Source organism: Paroedura picta, chromosome 7 (genome assembly GCF_049243985.1).
Source record: "Paroedura picta isolate Pp20150507F chromosome 7, Ppicta_v3.0, whole genome shotgun sequence".
NCBI lineage: Eukaryota > Metazoa > Chordata > Lepidosauria > Squamata > Gekkonidae > Paroedura > Paroedura picta.
The window spans coordinates 68,893,569-68,906,406 of NC_135375.1; the positions used below are offsets into that span (position 1 = coordinate 68,893,569).

At 42.0% G+C, this 12,838-nt stretch overlaps 1 protein-coding gene across 4 annotated transcripts in view; it reads right to left on the minus strand.

The window, feature by feature from the left end:
• PCSK5 (proprotein convertase subtilisin/kexin type 5) overlaps positions 1-12,838 on the minus strand; it is a 290,087-nt gene that overhangs the window by 115,065 nt on the left and 162,184 nt on the right. For all 4 annotated transcript variants that reach the window (XR_013232545.1, XR_013232546.1, XM_077344762.1 and 1 more), the window contains exon 10: positions 11,303-11,406. Coding sequence is in view for 2 of the 4 variants with exons in the window: in XM_077344762.1 (XP_077200877.1) it covers positions 11,303-11,406 (104 nt within the window). In the remaining 2 variants the exon portion in view is untranslated. The remainder of the gene's footprint in view (positions 1-11,302; positions 11,407-12,838) is intronic.

Consider the following 12,838-nt stretch of genomic DNA (forward strand, 5'->3'; position numbering starts at 1 on the left):
GGGGATATGCTTCTAGGTAACACTGTGTGTGAACGAGACCTTGGGGTACTTGTGGATTGTAAACTAAACATGAGCAGGCAGTGTGATGCAGCGGTAAAAAAGGCAAATGCCATTTTGGGCTGTATCAACAGAGGCAGCACATCAAAATCACAAGATGTCATAGTCCCATTGTATACGGCACTGGTCAGACCACACCTGGAGTACTGTGTGCAGTTCTGGAGGCCTCACTTCAAGAAGGACGTAGATAAAATTGAAAGGGTACAGAGGAGAGCGACGAAGATGATCTGGGGCCAAGGGACCAAGCCCTATGAAGATAGGTTGAGGGACTTGGGAATGTTCAGCCTGGAGAAAAGGAGGTTGAGTGGGGACATGATAGCCCTCTTTAAGTATTTGAAAGGTTGTCACTTGGAGGAGGGCAGGATGCTGTTTCTGTTGGCTGCAGAGGAGAGGACATGCACTAATGGGTTTAAACTTCAAGTACAACAATATAGGCTAGATATCAGGAAAAATATTTTCACAGTCAGAGTAGTTCAGCAGTGGAATAGGCTTCCTAAGGAGGTGGTGAGCTCCCCCTCACTGGCAGTCTTCAAGCAAAGGTTGGATACACACTTTTCTTGGACACTTTAGGACAGTGGTCCCCAACCTTTTAATCACCAGGGACCACTCAATGCCAGGGCCCACTCACCGGGGACCACTCAACGCCTTTTACTGAGGCTCGGTGGGGGGGGGTAGTTTACTCCTCTACTCTCAACCACTTCCCTAACGCTCTCTGATCGCTATGGTAATGTTTAAACATCCCTTCAAAATAAGATACAGACACGCCACAACAATGAAGTGTGTTGTAAAGGGCTGGGGGGATGAAGTAAAGGGCCGGGGGGGGGAGAAGACGTCCTTCGGGGCCCACCTCCAATTAGTCGAAGGACCACATGTGGTCCACGGCCCACAGGTTGGGGATCGCTACTTTAGGATGCTTAGGGCTGATCCTGCATTGAGCAGGGGGTTGGACTAGATGGCCTGTATGGCCCCTTCCAATTCTATGATTCTATGATTCTATAAGTATTCTCCAATAGATTTCGCAGTTTTGTCATTCTTGATATTAGATTTTTTAAACATTTATCCTTTGCTGTGTAAGCATCTAATGTCCTATAGTGGTTAGAATATGAACAAGAGAATGAGCCTGAGATGGTGTATTGTTAGGCAGCAAAGTTGGCATCTGGATTTATGTTCAAATTAGATGTTGTATCATTATGGGTGAGGAGTCAAGACAGGGAGCTGATTGTTGGAATCTGCAAGAGCTGCAGTGTGCATAATTCAACAGTAGGTGGGGCCTGTCTGATCTTTGAGCCAATCAAGAGGCACAAAGCACCTCCCACTTGGGCCAGCATCTGGACTGGCCAGCCCCTGGACTTTGGGCTAATTGGGAGGCGCTAAATACCCCCTACTTTCTTTTTCTGCAAAGGACTTAAAACTGCTTGGATATGATGTTATCTTTATCTTTTGGCCATGAATGCAGTGCTTTCTCTTTAGTTTAAGGTTACTGAGCTTAAGCATCATATCCCCTTAAATTAAAAAGGAATAGGGCTAAAGCCCTCATCACAGAACTCATAGGAAGGCAAAGACAAACCGAAAATTTTGTGAAGGTGACCAGGCATATTATAAGTTAGCGAAACTTAAGAATTGAACAAGTTATTCAGGATAAAATATGCACTGGAAAAGACCAGCTAGTTAGATCTTTTGAGTAAGCCAACTATTTTTGTCTGGAACAAGAATACATTTTTAAATCACTATTTTCCTTTTTCTAAGGAAGTTTGACATTGGATGTACTGCCACTTAGAAATTCTTATGGACCAAGCTCATCAAACTATTCATTATTCTTTCATCTGAAAATAGACATGTCAAGAGGCTACATGTTAAAAGCAGACATGCTGGTAAATAATTATTATATAACTACAAATTCCACTTTCAGCAAGTGCACTGGAACGCTAGGAAAGCATTGGCTTTGTTTCTTAAACTGTTCTCCTTTTTTGTGTCTGAGTGGCATCTTGGATATTCTGATACCATCATGACGAGTGTCAAGGCTGGACTAGTACTTCAGGGTTTTCTAGTGAAGTGCTTACTGCTGTCATCATAATCACATACATTAGTAGGGATGGGCACAAACTGGTTTCGAAATCAAAATTTATAACAAACTTGGGCTGGTTCAGGGAAGGCACCTACCATGAACATTTACTGGACTATGTTCTGATTCTTCTGTGCAGGCCACTTAAACTGAACAGCTGAGCAGTTTGAGTTTGCTGCTGAACTGTTAGGATTAAATGACTGTGAGTTATTTCACTGGCCAATTTCACTTCCCCCCTCTTTGAAGTGAGGGGGAGTGAAATAGACTGGTGAAATGGATGCCAGCCATTTCAGCTTAATACTTAATGGGTGTACCCACCCTGCTGTTAGGCTGAAATGGTTGAAAGCTATTTGAACCTAGCAGCAGGACAGATCTGCCCATCAGATGTTAGTTTTAAATGACTGAAAGCCATCAAACCCATCAATATTCTTCTTCGCCTGGAAGCAGGGGAAGCAAAATAGACTGCTGGCTGCTGGCCATTTCAACCTAATAGCAGGGTGATTACACCATCACTGGCAGATGTTTCACCAATCCATTTCATTTATCCTTACATCAAAGTGGGAGAAAGTAAAACTGACAATTTCCGCTGATGGGTGCATTTGCATTGTTGTTAGACTAAAATAGCTGCAAACCATTTCACCAGTTGGTTTCACTTACTCCTACCTGGAAGCGGGAGGAAAAAAACTGACCTGTGAAATAGTTGCAAACTATTTAAATCTAACAGTAGGGTGACTCTGCCTGTTAGGCTTAAATGGTTATATGAGATATTAACCCCATCAGATCTGCTCCCCTGCTTTGAAGATTGAAGCCAGCTGATAGGCGCACCCTACTTCACTGCTAGGCTTAAATGACTGCCCATCAGCTGTTAGGTTTAAATGGCTGTAAGCGATTCAAAGCAGGGAAGTGCAAAATAGATTAAATGGCTGCTAGCCATTTAATCATATCTAGGCCATCTCCCTGGAATCTGAACTTGCTGGTCCCATTTGGGACATTTTTGGTTCAGTTTTAGGGCTGCCTTGAACTAGAAATTTTAGGTTTGTGCCCATCCCCATCATAACAAGTACAATATTTAGACCACTAAACTGTCTTGCTGATTCACTTCTTTCATGGTTTTAAAAGATACTGACACAAATACAACCTTAAAATTTAAAGTATATACAATTTCTTTTGAAATTCCTTCACTCTAGATAAATACATATTAACACAATTTCTACATCAGTAAAAAATTAACTTGCTTTGTAATTCTGAAACTACATTTATATTTACACCAAGTTTTTTCTGTACTATACCACTGTTACAATCAGTCCCTATTGATACTGAACATATACAGGCAAAGCAGAAATTCCATACCAATAATTTCAATGCCTCCAAAACAGGAAGAAAAAAAAGGTGTTTTTCAGCTTTTGTAAGACAGCGAGTCTTTAATATAAAATGTTCTTTACAAAAGAATAATGGGTTGAGAAGCAGACCGAAGAGAACTATGCATGGTATGCTCCAGTTGGGCAAATTTCTATAGTTGACGAAGATAAATATAAATAATTTTGGGTACTGAATATTTGTATCAGGTTGTCTCCCTGTAAACAACTGTAAACTAAAAGCTTGAGAGACACTAGCTATAACTGGCTGAATTGCAATAATACTTGGGATTAATTTGGCTAATGGTGTTTACATTCTCCCATCTAGGTCTTAAAGGCAATAGGCTTTTTGACCTGAAAAAGACAGCAATATAACAAAAAGTTATTGCTGTTCTATATTCATTAAAAACAAATGACATTTAATTGCAGCAGCTGTATATCTGCACACATCTAATGTTACATTAAAATCCAGATCTCCTAACAGAACCTTTAAATGACAGCTAGAAGAGTGAGCAGGCTTTTTACTCAATAAGTAAAAGAAAAGAAAAAAGAAATTTTCTTCTCAGATCTGAATAAATTGTACATTTAATGGCACATAATGAGTACTGTAAGAAAAGCAGTTATATGGAATACCAACAGTCCATTTCTGATCCATTTGTAAACTTTCATGCTTCAGACAAAAGGTATAGAACGCCAATATTTTTCATTCATTTATGTTCCTCTACTCTAGAGTCCTATGGCTACATTTCTGGCCCCTTCTCTGTATTTTCTGACTTAAAATCAGAAGGAGTAATTATTCCAAGGCACAGCGTTGCTATGCAAGCAAGTCCACTGAAAAGGCATGCTGACCCACTTACAAGTGCCAGCTCTCACTGACCCTTTGTTGAGCAAAAGCTTCCTCCAGGTTTTGTTTCCCCCCACCCTGAGTTTTTTCATTTCTCAAGAAATAGACCTCCTTTCTCTTCTACACTCTTCTCTACTATTCATGGAGGAAAAGCAAATCCCACCTACCCCCATGCTCCAATTTGTTTTACTACTTCTTAGAAGCCTATTCCCCTAGCTTCTAATACATACCTTCTTATGAACATGCCATAGACGAAATATGGTATCTGCCATCAGGAGAATGATAGCACATTTCCATAAGGGACACAGTCTGACCATAGTAATTTGATGAAGAATGGGTCTTTAATTGTTACTCTTGGCAGCAGTTGAGAACAATAGTGAAATATTACACTAAATATTGCCACGTGCAATAGTAAAATACTGTTTCATTCCTGCCAACAGCTGTGTTCAAGATCCCCTCCCTACACAAAGCTCAGAGTTGAATGTTGTTATTTAATCTAAATCATTTGCTTTTCCTTCATCCAAAACTAACAAGACGTTTAAGGAAAGCTGGAGTTTTATTAGAACCATTTGCTCAGCTTACATTGCCAAAATAATTTTCTAAAAACAATTCTTTTTATTTAGGTTAAAGTTGATTCCATTTTATTCCCCACCCCCACCCCCTTCCAAGTCCAATATTGTCAAGCCACATTTTATTCCTGGTCTCCAGCCCTTTCTGTTTTCATCCTGTGACATTAAACAGGCTGGAGAAGCCCCTGAGGTGCAGGCATATGCTACATGAACCTCATACTGTGATTTTAAAAAGAAGATGCAGGACTATATTGGCATACAAATATAGCAACATAAAATATATTACAGTCATTTATAATCATTAGCTGGATCCTAAATTTTTAAATGCTGATGTTTGCAGATATTTGCTGGGTTCCCATACCATTCTCCACTAACATGATGGCCTAAGAAAGTTGAGTCCTGAGTATGGACTGGCATGGACCAGATTCGGTTTGGGGTTTGAGGTGTTCCCAAGCTGAATCCTCTGAATTCAGACAACCCAACCCACCTGAAACAAACTGGTCCATTTCAGTCTGTTATGCTTCTCCCTGCTTAGAAGTGTATGTGTGGGGAGTGAAATGGCATGCTGAAATAATTCGCAGTCACAATGGAGGAGTATGCAGGAGCTATTGTCGACCATTAGAAAGACGATTCCACACGGCAGCCACCATGCCGGGCAGCTGGTGATGCGGTGTTGCAGAGCATAAAGCTATGCAGTTTACTGTGTCCCCATGGGGGATACAATTCAGTGCCAAATCTGCTCCGGTGCTAAAATGTGTCCTCCTGGAAAATGAAACAGTGGTGAAATGGTTCTGCTGCATGGGGGGTGGGTGGGTTTTTTATTTTGCAGGGCAAACTAAAAATGAATGCCCCGACAGGCCCTGTGGTATGGTAAATGTCCTGAAGCTCACCTAGGCATTCTTTGCCCCCTCTGGGCCACCATAGGGCAGGGACAGGGCCTGTTGGCCCCTGCAGCTGGGTAAGGGAACTTGGAAGAATTTGCATTCCCTTAGCCCAGGGCAACTGAAGGCCCAACCTGCAGCAGATCCCGGAGGGGACCTGCCTGGCAACTACATCAAATGGAAGCAGGGATTAGACCTGCTTCCATATTATCACCCTCTTGGCCTTTTCTGCCTGTGCAGAATCTACCAAAGTATGTGTGTGTAGCAAAATTGATGAATGAAATAACTTGCAGCAGTCATTTTGATCTGAAAGTGTGTGGTAAAAGGTAAAGGTAAAGGTATCCCCTGTGCAAGCACCGAGTCATGTCTGACCCTTGGGGTGACACCCTCTAGCGTTTTCATGGCAGACTCAATACGGGGTGGTTTGCCAGTGCCTTCCCCAGTCATTACCGTTTACCCCCCAGCGAGCTGGGTACTCATTTTACCGACCTCGGAAGGATGGAAGGCTGAGTCAACCTTGAGCCGGCTGCTGGGATTGAACTCCCAACCTTATGGGCAGACAGCTTCAGACAGCATATCGCTGCCTTACCACTCTGCGCCACAAGAGGCTCATTGTGTGGGGGGGTGTGGGGGGTGCCTCATTGTGGCAAAGTATTATAGATCCCACCCATCAAATCATCTATTATCTCCTGGAAAACTGATCTTGATTGCCTGGAGATTAATTATAATAGTGGGAGGTCTCCAGGTACTATGTGAAGGCTGACAACCCTATCCAGTAGCAAAGCTAAACTAACTGGAAGAGTGGGCAATTTCACTTTCAGTGCAGTCCACTCCAGTTTGCATGGTTATGAGTCCCATAACTCCAGGAATTAGGTTTGCTGGGAGTGGATGGTTTGTTCTTTTATCACTGCCTTCAGAGATCATGAAATAAAATTCACTGACAAATTTACTACATAACTGAATGGTTTTCAGGAATGACTGCTAGTGGAATTACAAATATATCATTCTGAATAATAGCAATCCACAACATAGGTTTTATACTATTAATTTACCCTAAGGAAAAAATTAAGGCAACAGATAATATCGTGCACAAAGATTTTGACAAATCACTATTTTCTGAACAATTCTGCTATTATGCATTGTTCTCTGATATTTTTTGTTGTTGATGGCAGTCAGCCAGCAAGATAAATCAGAGGTGAAAACTTAGTCCTGGGAAAAGTAGCAAGTATGCTAAGCCTGATTTTATGTCTCTGTGTGTATGTGTATCTATATATTATTGGTGATATGTGGCCCCATCTGCAGAAACTAAATCCGCTGAAGGGAACCACAAGAACACTAAACAGATATTTCAGCAAACCTGGGTATCCTTCCAAGTTTGCAGAAAAATATGAATCCCTAACAAATATATACATGGGAGGTTTAATTACCTCCAAAGTAAAATATCTGCACAAGTGCAGAGAACAGACTCCCAATTGAAGGAGCCCAAGAGCCACACTGGCTCCAGAGGCAGTGCAGCACAGTCTTTGGGCTGGGCCCAGTGGCTGAAGAGCTTCGGAGCTGTACTGGGCCTGGCAGCAATAGTGACAACACAGTTTGGGAGTCATACTGGGTCCAGTGATAGTGCAGCTGAGGAAGAGCCTGGGGGCCATGCTGAGCCAGATGGTGGCTACCAGAGCACCCAGAGATTGCTCCAGACTCAGCAAGAGAGTGGTAAGGAGGGATGGGATCCACCCCATGAGTCTTGCAGGTTCCCATGTCTTAAATTCTAGCAGCAAAGCTGACCAATCTTTGGATATTTAAATGCAGTGGCTATAGATGTGAACAGGCAATGCAGACCTTTCTGCAAACATGAGAAGGACCCCATGTTTACAGAAAAATGTGAAGTTGGAAAGTTTAATAAAAATAGCAAAATGAACATGTCTAGTGTGTAGTTTTAAGCAATGAATCCCCCAGTGGCTATTGATAGATAACCAAAGAAATCCAGGCAAATTTTATCTTGAACCATTAAGGGAAAGGCGGGCAGTGGCTGGTGGAGGTGGTGATGGGGGATATGGATGTCAATTGCAGATCTATCTCTGAGATCAGTGCCAGAAGTCAGTTCCCAGAAAAGGAAGTTATTTTTATCTTTTACAACTTGTATATGGGTTTTCCACAGTTCTTTACAGCAGGGGTCCCCAACCCCCGGTCTGCGGCCCAGTACCAGGCTGCAAAGGCCATCATACTGGGCCGCCAGCAGCCACGCCTGCCTCCCCCCCCTGCAGCGAGAGGGGAGGAAAGAGGCTGGCGCGGCAGCCAGCGCGGCAGCTACGCAAACGCGCATGTGAGGAATTGCTGCGCATGCGCGTTTGTGCCCCCTGGTGGCCAAAACGCGCATGCGCGGAAACTCTGCACATGCGTGTTAGCACCCCCTGGTGGCCAAAACACGCATGCACAGCAATTGGGCATGCACGTTTATGAGCAACTGCGGCAGCCCGGCCGCTGGCTCTCCCCAACCCCTGGAGGTGGTCCCCGACCAGAAGAAGGTTGGGGACTGCTACTTTACAGTATTGGATCTTTTTTTCTATATAGATTTTTGGGTAGTTTTTCTTGGGTTCTAGAATTGTGTTAAATGTTTCCCTCCTACAATTTAATCCTACCTTAATATACAGACGAAATGCTCTAGACAAATCACCCTTTGCTTTGACACATTCCCTGTCAAACCATAGCTTTCTTGTTTTGTTCAATTTCTGGTGATCTGGATAAGAATCTTTAAATAGGGCAGAGTTTTAAAAATTAATTATTTAATTTCTATACTGCCCTCCCATAAGTCTCAGGGTGGTTTAACCAGTCCACAACGTTCAAAAATAGGATTCTGTGAGACATCCACATTTGAAAAGGCCTTAGATGCAGACCAACCTTCTGCTGCTATGAATCCCTTCAGTTTTAGATCAAGTTGGTCTGATCACTTAATCCAACACCCAATATGATTTGTTGAAATCTTCTGAATGGGGAGTTCTACTTCAAGGAAAAAATGATTACAGGGGGGACATAGTTGCAAAGGAAGTGGAAAATGGTCACCAAGAAAGGAAGAATCTGAAACCACCTGACTTTATTAAGAGAAGCTGCCTTGAGCAACATGTTGTCAATTGTGCTAGTTCTAATTCCGAACCATGAATGTAAATTGACCTGGATAATCATCATTTAGCGATCCATTTAGTATAGATATACTTAGGCCATGCATGCCAAGTTTAGGCCATGCATGCCAAGCAAGCACCTGCAAAGTTACAGCATGAATCTTTGGGTAGGTGGGGAAGTAAACTATAAGCACCCACCTCAGCATGATCTTAGGCGGATAAATTATGCTTGGCGCAGAATGCATCATTATCTGGCCCTATCCAGGCATCAAAGTCCCCCACTACTAAAACTTTGGCATCAGGATGTTCCTGCCTAGTCATCTGAATTTATTGCTCCAGTGCCTGGTAAAAGGCTGTGGAGTCAGCTGCCTTACTGTGGTGGAAGGTATACATTGAAAAACAGCTCTCAACTGGTTGGAAACCAAAATGCCCAGACTTCCTTTAGCCTCCCAGAACCAAGAACCAAGACCTAGGGTTGCCTCTAGTTTAAATTAATTATAACAATCATATTCTAGATTAGTCCTAGTTCAAGTCTCTTGCAAAGCTATGAATATCATAAAATAGGTGGATAAAAGGGATTTCAGAGTTGTCTGATGTCCAACCCTCTGTATTCCAGGACAGAATTTCTAGTAGCTTGGCTGGGCCTTGGGTGCTGAATGCCATAACATTGTCCTTATGTATGTGAGTGTGTATGTGTTGGGGGGGGGGATCTACATATTCTGGTTGGTTAAAGTCATTTTCCAGGGAAGGTTGGATGTGATTGGTGTTTGAAAGAAAATGTCCTGACTTCTAGCCTCTTGCAATTCTGTTGCCAAGAACTTTGTTCATATCTTTCAAGCTGTTGCTTTGGTATGCTTTATGGATCTCTGTTAACCAGATTTATGTTGTCTGAGGTTTCTAAGTTTTCTAAACTTTCTTCCATGATGGAGCAATGTGATGACTCTAAAGAGGGCATAGAGTCAAAAGAATTGGAGATGTTGCATTCTAGGTCAGGGCCTTTATCTCTCATGCTTGTAGAAGATTTTGCAGTCTTGTTTTGATTTATAACTCTTTCAGGTTGCCTTTTAGGGGATGCTGTTGATTTTGGTTTCCCAAGCCACATGTCCAGAGTCTTCTTTGGTCTCATTAGATTTCTAGGATTTCTTCTCTGTCCCTTACCCTCCTTGGTTTGAGGTGTTTCTGCTCTATTTGGCAATTCCAAGATTTGGCAGTTCTCCCTGATTTGATTAGAGCTTTCTTCCTTTCCATCCCTGCTTCATTAACTTTAATGGTAGCAGCTCAATTTTTCCTCAAGGGTTGTTGAGGTTTAACTAAGCATAAGGGAAGCACTCATTATCTTTAAATAAGGGAGACACCTCACTCAAGTCCTTGCAAAGTCTCACTTGGGCATGCACACACACACACACACACAATGTTTAATGGCATTTCTTTCTTCTGAACAAAACAGGTCAATTACTCAAAAGACATATCTCCATATCCAATTTATATATGTTGAAGACATGAACTATCTTGCCCAAGAAAAAACAAGTCTGGGCACTGTCAAAAATTTATATCCCCTAAATTTGGGAGTAATACAGCTTTAGGGAGCTTTCTGGTGTGGAAGGGAAGAGAGTGCTACTGCAGCAAATGGGCTTAGAAGAGGATAACTCTACTTAGGATATCATTATTACACTGACAATAGGGCAATAAATAAAGTTTCAGAAAAACACCCTCCCAATTAAAATTAATTAACTTTTGTATATTAGCTGTTAGGGTGATGGCTTTAAAAAAAGTAATTGCAAAGTATACTATGCATACTTGTCTAGGAATAAGCCTCATTGAATAATGTGAGGTCTACTTATTCATAAATATGTATAGGATTGAGCTGGTAATGGCATAATGATAACACTGTAATATTGCATGGAAAATATTGTAAACATATTCTACACAACGGATTTAAAATCAAATTTGTTATCTAAATTTCATTTTGCTTCAAAGAGCAATTAATATTAATCTCCATGCAATTTTCCAAATTGTCTCCTTTTATCTTAACCAAATATACTTAAATTGCAGGTAACCACAAAAGGATAAAGAATTACTAAAGATGCAGCATTCTAGCTGTGTTTGTTTTGCCAGTGAAAACAGTCTAAAGCTACACAAACTTTAGAGGTCAAGCAAAGCATTTAAGTCCAAAAGTTGAAAAAATGTACAGCCTGTAATAATGAACAAGAAAGGAAATTCTCACTCTTATAACCAGCAGCATTGGTTTTCCAGTCATTAGCAATTAAATGTCCTGCCCGTGAAGTCCTGACAATGATATGCTGTACATCTCTCCATGTCAGTCTAAAGCTACACAAACTTTAGAGGTCAAGCAAAGCATTTAAGTCCAAAAGTTGAAAAAATGTACAGCCTGTAATAATGAACAAGAAAGGAAATTCTCACCCTTATAACCAGCAGCATTGGTTTTCCAGTCATTAGCAATTAAATGTCCTGCCCGTGAAGTTCTGACAATGATATGCTGTACATCTCTCCATGTCAGTAATCGACTGTAGAAAGACAGTGAAAAGCAGAGTCATACAGTCATTTTACCAAAAGGAACAGGGGGTTGAATCTCAAACTAAAGGGGAAAGACTTTCCAAATTATTCAAAACAAAAGGGCATAGCTTCAGTCTCACATGTGCAAGACAGAGAATGCTTTAACATTCAGGAAGTGCTTCTATTTCAAAGCATGCAGCATGGTTCTTTTAGGTAGCTAAAAAGTCATTTATATTATCTAAAGATAAATTATATATGTACATTTCTATATATAGTTTCTTATTTTTCACCAAAACATGCTTCCTCCCATTGGGATAGATCAAGCAATCTCTTCCTCATTACAACATTGGGTCTGGTACTGGAGAAAGGAGATCAGTCACAGAAGGGCTGTCCCCTGTATCCCCACCCTGATGAGGCAGTGGTCAACGACTCATGGTCAACCATGTCAAATATGGCTGACAGATCTAACATCATGAGGATGGCTGAACCATCTCTATCCACCTAGCCCCAGAGATCATCTGTAAAGGTAACCAGCACTATCTCCACTCTGTGACCAGGATGGAAGCCAGACTGCTATGGATTGAGAACGGAAGTTTCCTTCAAGTATGCCAGGAGCCGGTCCATGGCAGCCCTTTCAACCACCTTACTGAGAAACACAAGATGCAAGACTGGAAGGTAGTTGGCTGGGCCCCATGGGTTCAGTGTTGGTTTCTTCAATAAGGGATGGACCACCACCCCCTTCAGCACCCAGGGAACTCCCCCAAAGATAGGGAGAAATTGATTATATCCCTCATGGGGCCTCCTATATTCTGGTCACTTGAGTAATCTATGATACACCAGCAGTATTAAAAGATATTATTATTGAGTCCTGTATGAAAAAAAATATTGCTAAAGAGTTTCATGTGCAGGACAAGCCATGTACATAATCCCAGCCAATATGGAATTCAATATATGAAAGTATTTGGATTTGTTAGGCACTAGGAAACTTTGTTTATAAAGTCACTATGAGTTAGAAACAACTTGCCTGAATATAACAACAACAACATAAACTTTGACTAAAGAGAATCTTGTACTAAACAGAGGGGTTCCAATTAAACTGCTATAATAATATGATATGATATGATATAACCGCTCCTCCGGAGTGGATTAAATAATAGAGTAAGGGCCCTGAGGGTGGGCGCTGTCCAGGATGAGTAAGGGTGCCCATTGGCCCCTTTCCCTGGACTGACAAGGGGAGGGCCCAACCGGGGGCGCAAATTGGGCCCTCCGCTTTTCAGTCCACCTCCAAACCGCCAATCAGCAGCCGCACGCAGTTTGGCCCGGCAAACACCAATCGGAAGGTGCGAAGCGCCTCCCAACCCGCCCCACCCCCACAAGGCCAAACCTTACCCCCAAGGCGGCCATTGCTCTGCTGGCCGCCAAGATGGAAGGTAGGACCGCGGC